This window comes from Vanellus vanellus (assembly GCF_965231255.1).
Source record: "Vanellus vanellus genome assembly, chromosome: 2".
NCBI lineage: Eukaryota > Metazoa > Chordata > Aves > Charadriiformes > Charadriidae > Vanellus > Vanellus vanellus.
Window position 1 is genome coordinate 18,532,066 of NC_138906.1, and position 18,809 is coordinate 18,550,874.

The 18,809-nt window shown below is 49.4% G+C and overlaps 1 protein-coding gene across 1 annotated transcript in view; it reads left to right on the top strand.

Moving 5' to 3' along the window:
• Positions 1–3,604: 3,604 nt before the first annotated feature.
• Positions 3,605–18,809, top strand: part of MKX (mohawk homeobox) — a gene marked incomplete at both ends in the record, with an annotated part of 45,545 nt that continues 30,340 nt past the window's right edge. The window contains 4 exons of the mRNA XM_082479440.1: positions 3,605–3,786; positions 5,901–6,060; positions 12,809–12,962; positions 14,200–14,535. Of these exons, the coding sequence (XP_082335566.1) occupies positions 3,605–3,786; positions 5,901–6,060; positions 12,809–12,962; positions 14,200–14,535 (832 nt within the window). The remainder of the gene's footprint in view (positions 3,787–5,900; positions 6,061–12,808; positions 12,963–14,199; positions 14,536–18,809) is intronic.

Genomic DNA, 18,809 nt, shown 5'->3' on the forward strand with positions numbered 1-18,809 from the left:
GGTGTGTTGCAAGAGGGATGCTGCAAGGACCAGCAAGGAGCTTCTTGCAGCCACAGCCCCAGGTGCCCCAACTCTCCCTGCACCCTGGGTCCCTGCCCCGCTGCAGGATGCGTGGTAGCTCCGGTGCTCCCATCAGTCGGCGCTGCACCATCCTCAGGGGAGCCAGCTGCGGGCCACGGTATGCAGCCAGCAGCTATTGACTTTCTTTTCCGTGCATGGCCGGGTAAGTAACCTTAATTAAAAACATGAAGCCCACAGTTTGTATCACATTCACGATGTTAAACAAGCTCTGGAAATAGAAACCCTGTTTTCATTTAAGCTTTTCAACTGTGATCTAAGTAATAAAATATGGAGGGGGCGGGCGTGTGTGAGATTTACATGTGATGATTTGGGAGATCTCACTGCTTTAGAGGCTTGTAAGGCGCCGTGGTGCCAACTGCTCCTGCCGCTGCCTCACCGCGCTTGGCAGCGCCTGCCCCACACAGACTTTTGGTTTTTTCCAGAGCCGCTTTCCAAATGCTGATTTCTGCCCTCGGCTCTTGTTGCTGTCATTTATTCTGGGTGCGGGTGTGGGATCTGCCAGGCCCTCAGCAACCTGCTGCCCTGGTTGCCTGTGCCCTGCCCGCCTGTGCCCTGCCCAGCCCTGGGCAGGCAAGTTGGCAGGCAGCGCGCACTCCCACCACTCCTGGGGACCACTGATGTTCTTGAGGACAGGCACATATCCTGCAAGTGCAGACAATGATCCCCTGAGCCCGTGCTCAAGTGGCACCATCATCAGAAGACACGGGGGAGGATTATTGTTGCCCTGGTTCCTCCTGAGCCGCTATGCAGGGAATGAGCATCCATCCCATCATGGCAGGGAGGCAGGAGGGGAGGGTCTTCCAATGGCACCTGCTCTGTGCCCTGCCAGTGCATGGGCTGACTGTGCTTCAGGGGCTGCCTCAGCCTGCAGGGCACAAAGAAATGTGCTGTGCCCCATCCATGCCTCCCCTTGGGAGCTGGGGACCAGAGCCAGCCTTGCCCTGCCGAAAAGGATCACGCCTGAAGTGCCAGAGGGGCTGGGAGAGGAATAGGAACACACCAGGGCAAATACTTCATGAGGCTGCAAACTGTTGGGATCACCTTCCTGTTTCACTGGAAGGAACAGTAGCCCTCCGGAGCTCATTTTTGATCAAGCCTGTCACTTTCTCAGCTCCTTTTGCTGTAATGTAATTATAACAATACTTCCAGGTCATAAACAGTTCAGCTGGGCATGGCAATAATTGGAGCTGCATGTTCTGCAGCAAGCCCCTAATAAGCACATTAGCACAGCGGCATTCGTCCCATGGCGTCCCCGTATGTCCCCCTCTCCCCCCCCCCCCCCCCCCCAGCTGTTTCTGAGTGCTCTAGCCAGGGCATGTACTGTGGGGGAGCCTCCAACAGGGCTTTGCCCAAAGGTCTGTGGAAGCGCGGGGTGCATGGGCTGCGCACAAGCGCTCCCGTGGTCATTTATGCCCATTTCTGTCCTTTATTTTCTCAGCTGGGGACTGGCAGCAAGTTGGTAGGGGGGTGGGGGTGGGGGGTGTCCCACCCTGGGGACAGCGATTTGTCTCTCTGAGCGATGGGGCACCTGCAGCGCATTGCTCTTCCCCAGCCTCCGCCCTGGTTCCCTTCAGCAACCAGAGAAGCTACAACCGGGTCGGTGATCCCCGACGCCAGGGTGCCTCTCTGCCAGCGATCCCCTTCCCCAACGCGTGTGGCTGTGTGACGTCGCAGAGAGCGCCCGTGACGTCACGCGCCCGTGACGGAGGGGCTCAGGGAAGGGGGTAGGTCGCACGAAGCCCCCCACGGCCGGGCGGAAACGGTGCGGCGGGGCCCGGGAGGGGGACGTGGCGGGCAGACGGGCGGGGGTGCCCGGGGACAGGAGCTGCTGCCGCCGCCGTGCCCCGCCGCGGACGGAGCGGCCGCTCCCGCAGCAGGTACCTGCCCCCGCCGCGGCTCCGGGACGGGAAGGCGACGGCCACCAGCCCGCCTGTCCCCGCCGCTCCAGCGCCGGGGGCCGCGGAGAACCGCGTAACCCCTCCGCGGTGGCCTCTCCGGCCCGGGAGGACGGGAAGGGATGAGGCCAGGGCGGCGGAGAGGGGAAGGGATAAAGTGGCTCTGCAGGCTCAGGCCCTTTGGGGTCACGCTTGTGGGGACGGGGACAAGGACAGGGACAGGGAGCCCACGGGGTGCCGTGGAGGGCGTAGGGGGAGCGCGCACGGCGGGTCCGCGCCGCGCACGTCCCGTCGGGCCCGCGGGCGCAGACGGCTGCTCCCCGCTCACCCGCGGCGGTCAAATAACGTCTGAATTACATCCTTGTAAATATTGACTGTGGCCATCTTCTTCGTTTTGCGCACAGTAACCGAAATGTTAAGCCCAGCGGAGCCGGGGCCGGGCTGGCTGCGCCGCGGGGCGGCGAGGGGTGCGGAGCGACGGGGCCGGGGGAGCCGGGGTACATCCGTGGGAGCGGGCCGGGGGCACCGTCAGACTTCGCCGGCAGCTGAGCATCGCCTCTCCGGGGAAGTGCGGCGGCAGGCCGAGGATGCTAAAGGGAGCGGGCTGTATCTCGGCTTGGGCTGCGGTCTAATTTATAAGCCTTGTAAGGGAATGGGGGGACACAAGACAAGACGGAGAAGGGTGGGCGGGAGATGCTTCCAGGTCCGGCTTCATTAAACGTTAATGAGTGGCGCAGGGCTGCGGCTGCCAGCACGGCTGCCGCCGCACCGGCTCTGCCCCGCGTCCCCGACGGGGGTCTCTCCCGCGGGCAGCGTGACCCCAGCCGGTGTCCTCAGCCGCCTTCCCCGGGGGACCCCCCGTGCACACCGGGGACTGCCCCAGCCGTGCGCTGCCGTCCCCTCGGCTGCCCCTCGCCGGGCTCCTACCGCCCCTCCACGCACCGCCCCCCGACGCCGCGCTGCCCGGGCGGGGCCCGTGCCCTCCCCGGGGCTGCCGGGGTCCCCTCGCCGGCGGTGCCCCCTCCCCGGGGAGCGGCGGTCCCGACAGCGCGAGTGGCTGCGCAGCGGCTGTGCCTCCGGGCGCCGGCTCTGCGCATTTGGTGGTCGTTAAAAACAGTTTGTTTCCCTCCCCGTTTGGGGAGGGGGAAGGGGAAAATCATTCCGAGGGAGGGGAGGGCAAGGGAAGGGAAGGGAAAGGAAAGGGGAAAAAAAGGAGAGAGAGAGAGCGAGCGCGCAAGCGAGAGAGAAACACCAAACCCAACAGAAAACCCGCGCTCCGAACTATTGCGACACGGAGCGAGGAGCGCAGCGGAGGCTGGCGGCGAGGTGTGAGTGGGAGCGGGCCGGGCCGTGGGAGCGGGCCGGGCCGCAGGAACGGACCGGGCTTGGGTGGGGGGGCCATGGGAGCGGGCCGGGCCGTGGGAGGGGCGGGCTGACACCCCCCCCCGTGGGTGGGCAGGCGGCGCCCGGTGTCTCCGCGCTGCCCCCCCCCCCCGCCCCCCGCCGGGCGGGTCTCGGCGGTTCGGCGCGGCTGCCCGGTGACCGCTGCCGCCTCCCCGCAGCGCAGAGCGAGCCCCCGCACCTCGGAGCCGGCGGCCAGCCCGACGGCGGCCCCCAGCCCCCCCACCATGAACACCATCGTCTTCAGCAAGCTCAGCGGCCAGGTGCTTTTCGAGGAGGACGCCAAGGAGCGGGAGCGGAGCGGCCGGCCCTACGTGGGGGTGGTGGAAGGGCCGCACCACGCCGAGGTGCTGCTCCCCGACAGCCCGTCCATCAAGGAGAGCCTCAGCCTGCGCAACCGGCGGACGGGGTATGCCGTGCGCTCGTCTCCGCGCCGCGCATCGGCTCCGCGGGGCGGCCCCGCCGCGTAACCGGTTTGGGGTTGTGAGATGGGTTTCTAGATGGGTCCTCCCCGACGCTCCCGGGTCCGTGCTCTCTGGGACTCTCATTCTACAGCTACGGTGGGAAATTCCGGTAATAGGTGATGCACAGGCGTCCGATTGGGTTGGAATGTGCCAGACAGAGCGCTCCTGTCCTGCCGTGTTTGACCTCCCCCTCTCTGCCTCCAACCGGGGAAACCGGGGCTCGTCCGGTTTGGCCGGGAGCTTCGTGTAATTAAAGCCCCCCAAAACACAAGCGCAAGGCGGAACGTGTGAAACCTGCGGGACGGGGCGGCCGCGGGGCCGGTCCCCGCCGGCGCTGCCGGGGCAGCCGGGCCGCGGCCGCGGCCGGGGCTGAGGCGGGCGGGTACTGCTCGGCCCCCGGCGCTTGTTCCGCCGTCCCGGTGTCGTGGTTTGCGGTGAGATGAGCTATCGGACGGGAAAGAGCTGCGTTGTCGGTGCATTGCCCGCGATGGGATTTAAAACTAGGTTGCTGCCAGTCAAGGGCTGGGCAGGGTGATGTTAGGATCGTTTTTGCTAAAAAGGCAGCTGAGGCTGAGCCGTCTGCGGCTGGGGATTTTTTTTTCGTTGTGTTTTTTTTTTTTTTTTTTTTTTTTTTTCTGTGCTGGAACAGGTGAAATAGGAGGTGATGAGAGGACGTGTTAGCTCCGGCGGCTTGTCAGCCGGAGCTCGAAGGGTTGAACTGGCTAGCGCGGACCAGGGATTTCGGGTTAGCTTTACAAAGTAAAGACTAAGGAGTCAGGAGGCACCGAAACCGAGAAATCCCCAGGAGCTGTTTTTACTGCCGAATTTCCACCTTAACGATTGCATCAGCTCGTACTTTTACCGGCGGTGCTGGTTGGTAGGACGCAGGTTATGTTTCACCGACATGTTATTAGGAGCCGATCGCGGCGGAGCTGTGTTGCCGAGGGAGCACGGCACGACTCGGTCGGCCCCGGCCCCGGCCCCGGCACGGCCCCGTGGCGCCCCCTGCCGCCGCTGCCGCCGCCTCCCGGAGCCTCCGCGCCGCCCCGCGCAGCGCTGCCTGCCGGACGCGCCGCCGGCCGCAGTCCGCCTCTGCGTTTTCCTTCTGATTCCCCCGGTTTTTTGTTTTTGTTTGTTTTTTTTTTTTTTTTTACTCCCTTTTTATTTGCGGACTTTTTTTTTCCAAACAACCCTTTTTTTCTTTTCTCCCCCCCCCCCCCCTTTTTTTTTTCTTCTCCTGCGTTTGATTCACCCCGGTTTCACCTTCTCCCCCGGTAGGCGCGGGGCTTTGGGGGCTGCTCGGCGTCGCTGCCGGCGGCGTTGGGCAGCGGCACGCCTGCATCCCCCCTCCCCCCCCCCCGCCCCCGAGAGCACTCCTCGCCGCCGGCTCCGAGCAGCGAAATGACCCGGGAGATGCTCGATGCCGCGGGTTTCTCTGAATATAACTGGCAAATAAATTCGGGCGGGGGGCAGACTCGGTTGGGCCCGGGGGCGGCCCGCAGCATGCAGGGGTGCGCGGCGGTCCCTGACCCCTCTGTGAACAGACCGACCACACGCCGGGCAGATGCCGAGCACCGAAAGCCTCGGGACACTCGAACCGCGCACCGGCGGAGCCCCGACCCCGCTGAAATCCCCGGGGTGGAGCCGCCCCGGCCCGCAACATCATCGCGGCCGGCGCCCGGGGCGGGCGAAGCCGGGCCCGAGCCCTCCCCTCTAGGTCCCCTCCGCCAGACCCGCCGCCGGGGAGTTTGGGGGAGTTGCGGGTATCGCCTTCTCCTGAGGAGCCGGTCCGGGGCGAGGGTTGCGGCCGTAGAGAGTCCCCGAGCATCCCGCGGGGACGGGGCTTGGCTTCCCCCGGGCAGGCACAGACCCCTGGCTGGGCGCACCCCAGGGTCGGAGCAGACTCCCCTTCCCCCGAGCAGGCTTCCCCCGGGCAGGGCGCTCCGCGGGCGGGTGCGCATCCCTGCGCAATCCCTGCCCACCTCCCGCGGCGGCCGCGCAGGGGGGGCTCGGCGGCGTGCCCGGGGCCGCGGTCCTGAGCGCCCCTTCTCCGCGGCAGGGCGCGGCAGAGCGGCGGGAAGGTGCGGCACAAGCGGCAGGCGCTGCAGGACATGGCGCGGCCGCTCAAGCAGTGGCTCTACAAGCATCGCGACAACCCCTACCCCACCAAGACCGAGAAGATTCTGCTGGCCCTCGGCTCCCAGATGACCCTGGTGCAGGTAAGGGACCCCCCCCTACTCCCACCTCCGACGGCTGCTCTGGGGCGTTTTACGGACGGGAGGGAGGGGGACGGCATCAGCCGTGAACTGGGCGAGGGGCAGCACTGGGCATCAGTGGCGGCATTCGTGAGGCCAGCAAGGGCAGGGGTCCTGTGCTCGTCCCTCCCTCCGCCCTCCCCAGGGCTCCCCCTCCAGCTGGACTCTATCCCCCTAACAGGAATTCCCACCTCTGGGTGATCCTGGCCGGGGAAGTGCTAAAGGTAATCGGCAAAAGGTGTGTGCTTTCACTCCGAGGAAAAGAAGCCCCTCTGCCTTTAATCTCGTTCATAAATACAGTGGAAATATTTTTTGCTTAGTCTTTAAAAATCTTCTGGTGAAAAAATAAACCAGTAATGGGAGATTTCAGCACAGAATATGAATTGTTGAGGAAGTTGTAGAGAGTTACTCTTTTCCCTTTTGAACATGGGCTCGAATGGAAACAGTTACTTTGTTCTGATAATAATCATCACCTGTTGCACAGACGTTAGCGTTACCGTCCCCACTGTGTGCAGCCGCTCGGCGTGCTGTGACTGTGCTTCACCTCTTGCAGGAATTATCATTACAGTGTAATTAGACATGGGGAGTAATTGTTTTGCTCGCAGGTAAAACTCCCCTGAAATGACTGGCAGTTGTGTTGCAGTAAGAGGTATAAAGTCGGCTGCAAATGTTTATAAATCTTACTTCTTTGTTCTCTTTGCCATCTGGCACTCTATTGAAATATGTGGTTAAATGCTGTTGGTCGCTGAGCGATGCTATCTCAGCTCTGGATGCTGCAAAGATTTATGCATTGTGAATAATCTAATTTCCTTACTGGGAGCTACTGCTAGGTGCATAAAGTGAAACCCATGTGTTTGCAGGATTGGGTCCTCGGCGCTCTGCCTAACACATTATGTATCACTTTGCAAAGGACATGAAAATATCAAAATAACATGAAGTATTAGAAAAAGGAGGTGGTAATTCAGCGTTATTATTTTGAGTACTCTTGCAAAAAAAAAAAGCCAGTGGTATGAACTTCAATCCTTGTAACAGCAAAATGGGAAACTTTTACACTTTAGTACCTCACTGTGAAACTATTGCACTAGAAACAACACTATAGCTTTGACAAAAATAATATTAATGTCTCAGAAAATGCCAGTTATAACTGGAAGATATAGTTAAAACAACTTCTCTTGCTTTTAAAAAATATACATGAAAGGTTTGCTCAGATTTTTAAAAATATGGTTACATAAACACTACCATTCAATGCCACAATTCAATAGTAGTTTATTGGGCTATGGCTTTTAGAATATTCCTGTATTTTTACATGAGATTTAAAGCATACATCCAGAATACACGTTGGGAGCCTTTCACATTAATGACATCTTGAGGAGTTCTGTTCGTTTGTAAATGCCACGGCATGAACAGACAAGGGGAAAAAATGGTGGGATTTTACAGTATTTCTCTCGTGGCAGCTTTGATAAATCCAGATGGGAACGTGCTGTGTTAGCCTCTGTAAAAGCATCAAGTGAGCCATGGCCACTACTCTGTGTTTTATGATCTACTTAAGGTATAGAATAAAATAAAAAAGAACCATGGAGGGCTACATTTATCTCTGTTAGACCCCTATGCCTCCAGTGGATTTATGCTGAAGCTGAATTTGACCAGCCTCGTTTCTATGAACTGTAATATTTGAAAGAGCTGTGCAAACCAGCACATCTATCTCCACTTACAGAAGCACACCATCAAAAAGAAACCCCAGATGTTTCTGCCATCATTTGGGTGCAATGCTCTTTTAATCCAGGAATACGATAGCATCTGTATGAGAGGTAAATACATATGTCTGGCACCAGCAGTAACTCCTCAGCCTGGAAGAACAAAACAACACACGCCCCACATCTCATTTTCAGATGCCCAGAAAGAACAAGACTGTAATCCAGATCAAAATTCTTGTTCTCTGAGAGAGAGAGAGAAAGCGCCAGGCTGTGATCTCAGTCACGCTGGGTACATCTGAAATAGCTTCCCCGAACGCTGTGCTCTTTCAGCGGAGCGGTATAACCAAGAGCAGGCTCGGGACTGGGCTCCGGTACCTGCTGGAAAGCTTTGCTTCTGTCCCAGAGGGGCACTTTGCAAAAGCATCAACCAGGGGCTCTTGTGATTGCTTTTCTAATCTAGTAACACCAGGCATCTTTGGAGAACCAGGAATCAGTGTATGATGCTTTTTCTGGGTTTCATGCCCTCACGTTCACTGACCTGTCTTATATTTCCTACTCTTCTTCCATTTCTTGGTGCCGTCCCGCAGTGTTTGCTCTTGGTGGGAACGTACACTTGCGCTCGCAGCTCTCCACTCCTGTGGAGGCTGTTGTCTGCTGACAGCTATTACCTCGTCCCAGCATCCCTCGTGTGCTGACACCTTGTCATTGGAAGCCCAAGGGAAGACAAAAGATACTGTTGAAAATCCCTTTGATTTTCCGCCAAAATGCCCTTTAGGGAATGAATGGTTGGGTTTTTTTATTTTCCGCCTGACTGCTGACCTTGGAAAAGGTCTTTAGCAGCTGCCTGGAAGATGATGTTGGTCACAGTAATATTGAAAATGTAGCTTTAACTTTTCTCCACGTGCTTTTCTTTCATCTTATGAACCTCATCCCAGTATGTACCATCTATCCAACAGAGCTTTTGCACTACTATGGCATATATAAACCTGATCCTTCTGTGAGACAAGGAGGTGAACATCCAGCCCTCTTTTCTACTGTTATTGTTAGGACAGTATCTGCATGTGAGACCCAGTTGGCTGATTTGAAATGAATTTATTCCACCTGACTTACTTTGGCTTAAGCCCCTGTTCCTGGGCGCAGTGGGGCAGCAAAGGGGCTCTTCAGCTGCGTGTCCCACAGTACTGCAGAAGGAAAGTCAAACTCTTTCAAGGAGGTAGGATTTTGCAGGAATCATAAATCATCTTGTTTCTTAATAACCAGTAGCAAAACCTGGGGCAAATTCTGGGCTGACTTAGTCCTGATCAGGCCAACAAGGTCTTCGGGAGTCCTCAAGGCAAATGTTATTGCAGCTTTCAGTCCAACAGTCCAAAGTTTTCTGCTTCCCTAACTGCCAAAGCAGGAAACCAAGAAAGCAATATAGTTTGAAAAGGCATTTTATGTTTTACTCCAATTAGATTCCAATTCAGAATCCAATAATTTGTCCTATTAATATGCTATTAATATGCTACATTTGCGTTTGTATTATTACCTTAGTGCTTGATTTATTTTATTTTAAATTTTGGGTTAGATGTTCTTGTGAAATAAAAAAGAAATATGGCTGTATATTCCTTCCAGAAAGAAATATGAATGGCCGTATTGTTGAAGAGAAGTTTTTTGCAATACTAGGATTAATATATTGGTCATGTGCTGCTATGGATTTAATATTATTCAGATTCATAAAGGCATATCTGGATTACTGGAGGAGGAGAATCGCTTGATTTCTGTTCCTTTTCTGAAACTTTGGCCATTCTTAAGCAGTGAAGCAGAACAAATTACAATAAAATTGAAGAGTCTCTTCAGAAGTAAAGCCAGAGGGTCAATATTTCATGATGCTGATATAAGTACCTGATGCTCTTTGGGAATGACTGAGCTGCTGTAAAATACGAGTGCTGGAAAGCACATCTATTGTCGTTCTCCTTGGGTTTTGGTCTTTTTCCTTCCTGAAGAACTACACAATTGTTACTTTACAAGAAGAGTGAGTTTCATCGTGCATTTTTTCTCAAGATACTTAGTTCTTTGAGAGATTTCTGAGACAAAGTTTTCCCACTGGCTTGTATGTAAATAATTGTTTTTTTTTTTATTATTATTATTATTATTGGAGGTCAGAGTAGTGTAACTTGGGACCATGGTAAAGGGTGGCTGGCTTTTGGCAGCTTTGGCTGTTTCTTTTTTGTAATAGCTTAAGTAAGTGTGATGCAAACAGGCACTTGTCGTGTGAGTGGGACCCACAGCAGTAGGCATGCAACTTTAGACTAAAGACCACATTTGGGGCTGGTTGAAATTAATGACAAAACTGTCCTTGGCTTTAAAGGAGCCAGGAACAGCCTGTAATAACCCAGGCGGTGGGTGGAGTGTGGGGTGAGCGTGCTGGCTGGTACAGCCTGTGGCCATGCAGCCTCTGCCAGTCCACACACCTGGAGGTTGTCCAGGACTGAAGAGTGGGAGAGACGTTGAATCTCTTGATGTCAGAGATCAGGGTTTTCCAGCGACGTACAGCAGTGCCCAAGAGCAGGAAAGCACCCCAAGATACCGCACCATAGATCTAGCCTAAAAATCTCTTAAGTGGGTTTGCCTTACTTCCCTTCAGCTTTAACAGCCTTTTTGTAATTGCATTTGGGATAAGAGTTTCTGGAGTGTTTGCTGCTTGGTGCTTTAGCTGAAAGCTCCTCTTGTAAATGCTGACGTCGGTTTCTTTTATAATGATCAAATACTACTATTTCCCCCTCTCATAGCAGAAGACTTAAAATATGACTCATCTTTTCATATTGATATGCAGAAAGCAAAGCGCTGGCATGGGAAGAATGAGCCCAAAATAAACCAAGAGTACCATGCAAAAATCCCTCCTGCTAAATTTAATTGCTTTTATGTATGAGTCACGCTAATACTACCCTATCTGTCTCTTCTGTACACGGCACTTCACTGATGAAGTATTTCAGTATGTAATAAAATGGAGCATAATGAACCTCTTTCTAGTGAGATGTTGGAAAGCTGTCAGTTTTGTAAGGTGCTGCAGTAACTGCTGTAATATTCAGTGAGACCCTGGATTGATCCATCTCTATCGTTACATACTTGATTTCAGATTTATACTAAATCAAGCAGCAGCCAGGTGACTGCTGCTTCAGCTGAGCAGTCTGGAGTGAGTTTGTTAAGAGCATTAGAAAGTGGATGGATTCCAGCCCACCCTTTCTGGTTTACTGTAATGATTGCTGTGTCAATATGATGAATATAAACAAGTAGCCTTGGAAGAGAATGAAATTACTTACTCTTCTCTGCCAGCTACGGTTTTGGTCTTCTAACCTGTCATGGTAAACTACACGGTTTGTGAAGTTATGTGTTTGGCATCTGAGCGCTGATCCAGGGCTCACTCTATTTTTGGTGGAACCCTGTTTCATGTAAACGTGATTTTAAGTAAAATCAAAGTGACAGGCTTAAGGCACCCCTGCTAAGTTCTGGGTGCAACTCTGAACTGAAGTTTTGCTTTTCCTTTAAGCAGATAGTGTTTATTTTTCTCGTAATCACCCTAGAAGAGATTATCAATCCAGAATAATTAGCCAAATACTTATGTGTGATTTATATGTTAGCTACAATAGACAGATGACAAAACTAGGGCCAAAATCCAATACTGATGTCTACAGTTTGGCTCTCCAGTAGGTAGGGTAACATAAACATATATCGATAAAACTTGCTTAACTTGCTTTACAAGTTAACATAAATGAAATGGTATGATCATTCCCAGGTCAGAATATGACTGCAGTAGTCGTCTCAGCTTCCTCTGTGTGCACTTTCACAACACAAAGATGTGAGGAGTGTTATAGACTCTCTCGACATTCTTTGCATTCTCCTTTACAAGTAATGCTACTCTGACTCCTTCCTGCAGAGGTCATGTCAAAATACACTTATTCCTGCAAGGAGTAAACAGCGTTTTTAAGACCTGATTTATCATTAAATAAATATTGTTAGAGTGTAAGGTAGCTTGCCTCTGCTTTTGCTCGTAGTAAGGTTATGGTAAGGTCACTCTGTCAGTATCAGTATTTTCTATTTTGGGTGTTTTAATGTACGGTAGAATCAAGGCCAGCATTTTCTCAGGTATGCTTTCATGCAAAGTCACTGCAAGTACACACATCCCATTTGACGGTTTGATTAGCACTGCTGGCACAGAAGACTATCCCGTGCCCTCTTGCTCCTCAAGCAGTGTGAAATCCTTGTGCTTGAGCCTGACTTTGTGGTCACCCTGTATGGTAGAGGGGTACTAACGCGTATCCATTTTGCAATGTCAAACACTAGAAAATGCTCTGCAGCTGAGAAGGAAGACAAGCCAGTCTCTTGTTTAGTAGTCACTGTGAGGTATCCGCATCCTCACTGCTTTTCAGGGTTTCTGTAAGAGAAAGGGTTCATAAAAGCTGCTGCTCTGTAGAGCCAATAGTTGATTTCCGCAGTGATTCAAAGCAGGTTATATTCTGTGCAAGACTTTCCTGATACCCACTCGCTGTCGGACTACTGATAAGGTGCGAGGGAGAATTTGGGCTTTTATATAACCAAATTCAGAATGGGTTTTTCTGTTCAACAGCCTTATTGTAGCCTACATAGATGTCGGAGGCAAATATTACATTAGCTATTCATTTAACATTTAACATTAGCTATTCATTTTAATTTAGGATGTTAGTAATATATCAAAGATTTGTATTGAAAGTTCAGGGCACTATTTAAAAAAACAATAATGAAAGAAAGACAAAGATAAAATGAGTATTTTGGGACACCTTAATTAAAACCTTGTTAATAGTGATGGTTTGCTAACACTTGGGAAGGATGGAAAGCCTGAACCTGTCTGAGGTTCCCGCTCTGCTCAGTGATAGTTTCACTGTTCATGTTGGTTGCCGTTTTCTTAGGGCACACATAAAACTTATGAAAACTCTGTGAGTTAGGTTTGTTTACTTGTTGCATTTTGTTCAAGAGAAACTAATACATTCATTTGTATGCAGGTATCAAACTGGTTTGCCAATGCAAGACGTCGCCTGAAGAACACTGTCAGGCAACCAGACCTTAGCTGGGCTTTACGAATAAAACTGTACAACAAATATGTTCAAGGAAATGCTGAACGACTCAGCGTGAGCAGCGATGACTCATGCTCTGAAGGTTTGTTGACGCTCTTTCTATCAATTTTGAACTGAATAAAATAAGTTTAGAAAGTATCAGATACCCTAAATTAGCTCCGATTCTCACAAAATGCCCTCAGTGGATCTGCCTTTATTTTTTGTGAATTAGGTGCCATTTTTGGCCCGCAGCTACCATGCAGCCGTGCAAAGTGGGATTGTGTAGGTTAATCGGGGTGACAGTGTGGTTGCATGTTACGTGCCCATTCCGTATAGCATTTTTACCAGAAAGGGAATTGTTTGTGCATTACATTTGACAAGATTGTTGCTTTAATCTGCATTAAAGGAAAAAATTGATTGCGTTTGTTGGTTTAAGGAAAAGAGAAATCTCTCAACTGTTACTTTCCTTGATGGAAGGGCTATAGCAATATCACATCATTAACAAGAGAATCTCATTAACAAGATAATCTGATTAACTTCAGTGGGGCTTATTATATGGTAAACTATTACTGTATTTATTTTATGTATTTCACCAGCAAACGTTTTCCTTAAAAGGTGCACTGAAATTCTCTTTCTTATTCAAATTAACAAATGTCGGAATTTTTTAAATAGCACATTATATTTTTTAATAGAACATTTGTATTGTCTGTGGGTGCTTTTTTCAGTCGGTTGTGATATGGAGATACACTGACAGGAACAAATGCTGCAGAACATTGTCAGAAATGTGTAGGTGAATTTTTAGAAGAACATGCTTCAATTTGTATTCAGTTTCAAATCTCTCTGTTCCAATTTCAGTTTGTCCTCACATTTCTTTGGTTTGCACTTCCCTTTAAAAGATTGGTTGCAGGACAATTGAGAGAGTACAGTGTATGCAAATACGCTTAAGTATGAAGCGTATACTTCTTCAGAAGAAGCAAGTTTCAAGTTAGCCTAGTAAGAAATCAGTTTATTCACCCAGATTTTGAATTTTTTTTCATTGATTTAGGGTACTTACCAGTTGGGGTTTTTTACCTGCCTTGTGTTGCTCATGAACAGATTAGACCCAGAGACTGTTTTCTACTCTTAGTTAATTTGGAATAGCTGGAGCATCTGAGAACACTGGAAACTACTGTGAGCAACGTGTGAACAGAAGAAAATGAAAATCACTTTCCAATACTGAACTCTAAAATTCTTTGCCTACTTTTAGTTATATTTATAGCAATTTAAAACATGTAGAGAAAGCCTCTTGTTAAATATTAGGTATTTGACGCATTACTGTGTCTTTCCTCCTTTCTTTTCAGATGGAGAAAATCCTCCAAGAAACCATATGAATGAAGGGGGATATAACAAACCGGTTCATCACACTGTAATTAAAACTGAAAGTTCAGTAATAAAAACAGGAGTGAGACCAGAAACAAGTGCCAATGAGGATTACGTGTCACCCCCCAAATACAAAAGCAGCTTATTGAATCGTTACCTAAATGACTCATTGAGACATGTCATGGCTACTAACGCGGCTATGATGGAAAAAACAAGGCAAAGGAATCACTCTGGTTCATTTAGTTCCAATGAATTTGAGGAGGAATTGGTGTCTCCGTCATCATCAGAGACAGAAGGCAATTTTGTCTACCGGACAGGTAAGGAATTCTTTCTGCATCATTTCTAATACAGCCAGCTTTGGTGGGTGGTGTCATCTGGAATGAGTGTCACCTGATGGTGCCTTTTATGAGAGCGGATAACTCCTGTCCATCCTCTGGTATGAGGATGGATAACTTCTGTCCATCCTCTCGTGTGAGAGTGGATCACTCCTGTCCAACCTTTCATTCACTGGAGAAGTTCTATCAGCAGTATTGAAGTTAAATACTGTTACTGACCACTAACGAAGCTGCTTTGCTTTCTGAATGGAGCTATGGGGCTGATTTTTGAAATGACACAGGCCAGTTTTGTCAGCACTAAGACAAGCCTTAAGAAGGTGAAAACTCTTGAGCATTCTGTTACAATAAGGGAGGTCTAGAGGGCTGAAGTACTCCATGGCTCCAGCGGGAAGGAAGAGGAGGGCTTTGAAGTTTCAAGGTGGCTGTTTGTGGCACTTACGCGAGCTGTATGCCCCCCAATGGAGTGCACGTGCACATCTTCCCCGGTTGTACAGCATCTTTTCTGTCCTCACAGAGCCTTCTCCGGTGTGTGGCCCTTTGGTGCTCGTGCATCTCTTAGCAATGCATGGATTAGTTTAGACCAATTTCTGCATCACTCTGCAGGCACAGCACGCTCAACTAAGGGGCCACAGACTTGGCCATTAAATATCTTGGCTTAATGTTTTTTTGAAGGGTTACACATAATTTATTATTTTAATCTTATCAATAAAAATATAAAAGCATGATTTATGTCATCTGCTGTGTTACCAGTCAGAAGGCGGCACATGGGACTGTCTGGTTCATGCCAGTAAATTGCTGTAAATCAGGGGAAGATCAGGACCTGCTCAGGTCCCTGTGGGGCAGGGAGTGCTGGAAGGCTCCTCTTGTGAAGCTTGTTCTGTATTTCTTTGGGGACATAAGGCAAAGGCTGTCCCTTTATCTTTGAAAAAAAAAATAAATGAAGTCTTGCATCCCAAGCTCTGGAGGTCTCTGCCAGCGTCTCACGTTTCCACCCATTGCAGTGACCCTTCATATTGTCCCGGGGCCTTTCTCGGGGGCTTATTCTGTCAGGGACCACCCTGCGGGCAGCATCACTTTTGGGATGGATGGAAATTGATGGCAAGTACTGGAGGGTTTTGCACTAAAGTTAATACAGATTTAGATGTTGTACTTGGTTCCCCTTGCCTTCCCTGGCAGGCAGGTTTGGGTGCCCCTCGCCTTTGCCACCTCTCACGTTTGCAGCCTTTGCCCTCGCTTTCCTGGCCCATTTCATGTGATGGGGCCACAAGGATTTCAGGAGGCTGTGGGCTCTGGTGGGGGTAGGAGGAAGCTGGCGCTCGCAGATTGTCAGGGGATGACCAAGGTGCGAGTGGGGGTCCTGTAGAGAAACGGGATCTCATGGGGAGCAAGAGTAGTGCATGCACGATGAGTAAGTTTCAAAATTAACTCTCTCTGTTCATTTAGCTTTTTTTTTTTTTTTTTTCCCCCAACATACCGAATGCATTTGGTCTGCATTATGGGCGTATTGTCTGCCAAGTTTTATTTTTAAGTGAAAAGTTACTCAAGAACAGATGCAGCAGCTCAGATATGTAAACTTCTGTTTTTCTGTGCTTTTATACCATAACTTAAAAATGGACCCAATGACTTTTTAAAAATTGTAATAAATTTGCTACTGCATTAAGTTTTTCTTGCCAAGTTTCAAACTGCACTGAAAAATATAGTCCTTAATGAGACGGCTGAGACAGGCACACAGTAACTGTGTGGGTTCACAGGCTGGGCTGGAATGACTAAAACCCAGTATATTTGTCCTAGAAGTTCATAACTAACATTCCTGAAACTCGTCTTGAGATCGTAGTTAAGTCAGTTCTTAAATATCTTTGTTAACATTTTGAAGTACTGTGGCCTTTGATGAGACCAGCAGCTAGTTTTATTCTTTTTAGACTTCCAAAGCAGACAAACAGTAGCCTGTTGATAGAAAGAAAAACATCATCTGCACAGACTGTATTATTTGTTATATCCTTCCTATATATCTGTGCACAATCAGGAAAAAAAACAGGTAAAAATAGGCTTATTTCAGCTACAATATTACAGTCCCGTTAATGATTTTCTGATGATGTTATAACATGCAGAAAATGAGCCCTTCGTAAACAAAGCAGATATTTTCAAGTTATCATCCATTCATGAAATCTGTTTACAAATAGATGAAATTATCCAAATGATTGTTAGATAGAAAGAGATAAATAAGGACATTTTATTTTTTAATGTCTTTTCTCTGTAATTTGAATACCTGAGATGGCAGTTCTCAGTGCAGTCGTGTAGCAGACCTGTGTATCTGTTCTCAAAAATAGCTGCAATCCGTTTTGGATAAGCAAAATATCAGGGTATGTCTGACTGTACCACTCACACCTTCCTCAAAGCAGCAAGTGTATTTTTAAGTGAGATATCGCCACTTACGAAGAGCTCCTCACTGCAATTTTCTGTTAAGTGAAGCAGCTAATTTTTAACACAAAAGGCTTGAAGCAGAATTGGGAAGTCCCTGCTAGATGTTTTAGTTTATGAAGACATCTTGAGTAGTATTTCAAAAAGCACAGAGTGAAAACTGATTGACATTTCATTTTTGAGAGACGTTTGGCAAGGCTGCTGTGCTCCTCGGAGCAGGCACTCATCGGTGTGGAAGCAAATTCTTTATGGTGCTTCCCTGGGAGAGCAACTTTTCGTAGCAGATCGTGAGTAAAAAGCTTACTCACCACGTCTGGTTCATGTTATGGGCCAGACCCCGATTTCAGGTACCTCAGTGTGTCCGGAGTGACACCGCTCACAGAGTGCCCGGGGTTAGTGTGGCCACGTGTGTCTCAACAGCGTGCGCCGAATTAACAGGGCATGAGTGCAGCGTCCAATGACAAAACCAAGAAATTGCAGTTTAAAGTTTATAAGGAAAACGGGTTGTACAGTTTCCCATTTCGGTCATTAACATGCTTATAAACACGGGACCATATGCTGCTCTAGCTTCAGGCAACCGGGAAATCCCGCGTAAAGATCAAGGACAGGCTATATAACCCACTGTCGGGAGAGCAGCCTCACTTCATACCCCTGCACGATTATTGCGAGCTTCTCAGAAGCAGCTTTAATGCTGGGGTGGGAGCGGCAAACCCCGATCCCGGGGCTCTCCCAGGTATGGTGCTCGCACTGCTCCGTCCCGCGCCGGCTGCGCGGCGCGGGAGCCGGGGAGCTGCCGTGGGAAGTGGTGCGGGCGGCCGGCGCGGGGAGGATGCAGCAGCCGGGAGAGAGTGCAGCCGTACTCGGATATGTCACATACGTAAGCGTTTCTGTCGTAAGGTGATATGCTTATGTGTATAACGTGAACAAATTCGTATATGTCACGTAAGGCTGAAAATTTCAGTTCGGATTAATCCTAGCTCAGGTATAATATATAAATATATCTATAATTGGTCAAATATGTGTCTTAAACTGACCACCGAAAGGCTTGGTTCTGTGTTTTTGTTTAGTTAAAAATCCATGATGGAGAACAAGTTTTCGTTAACTCCTTGGCACGCTGTCATTCACAGCAGGGTCTCTGTGTGACAGGAATAACTAAAACCAGACCTGCCTATCTGTGTTTGTTGTACGAGCGCACGCAGAAACAACAGGCCGACTGCAACAAGCACTCCAGAAATCTGTAAGGAAAAGATCTAATAATGTTTCTAGTGAGGCTGGACGTAAATCTAAAGCGGCAACGTCAGTCTTGGGTTTACGGATCACTAAAATGCTGACTTTTTCTGTAATCGTGCTGCGGTGCTCTGCGAGTACCCTATCGTCATTCACCTGCGGGAACAAAATGTTCTGCATCGTTATAGAACAAGGAAATGAAAAATCCCAACTTTCTGGGATATCGCTGTCTGGTGAGCTGCGTTTGGTGAACGAAAGCAAAAATTAAAATGAGAGAAAGAGAGATGAAATGGCAGGATAGGGAGTTTTCTAACTTTTCTGTAGGCAGATTTTCATTGATTTTATTTTATGTGTTACTTAGCACAGTAGAAAAGCCAGAACAAATAAAAATAGTGAGGAAGCTAAAGACTTGCAGGCCTGGAAAGGAGGGTGCCTTTTAAAAAGACTCTTGAATGACTGGTTGGTTTTTGAAGATGTTTGATCTCTATTTTTAGACGTTTATACTCAGGAGTGTGCTCTGTTTCTGATGTTTTCATTACCACTGCCTTTTGCTTTCCTCTCGCCTTCCTTTCTTTCTTTCATTTGGATTCTGCAAAGTTTGTGATTTGTGA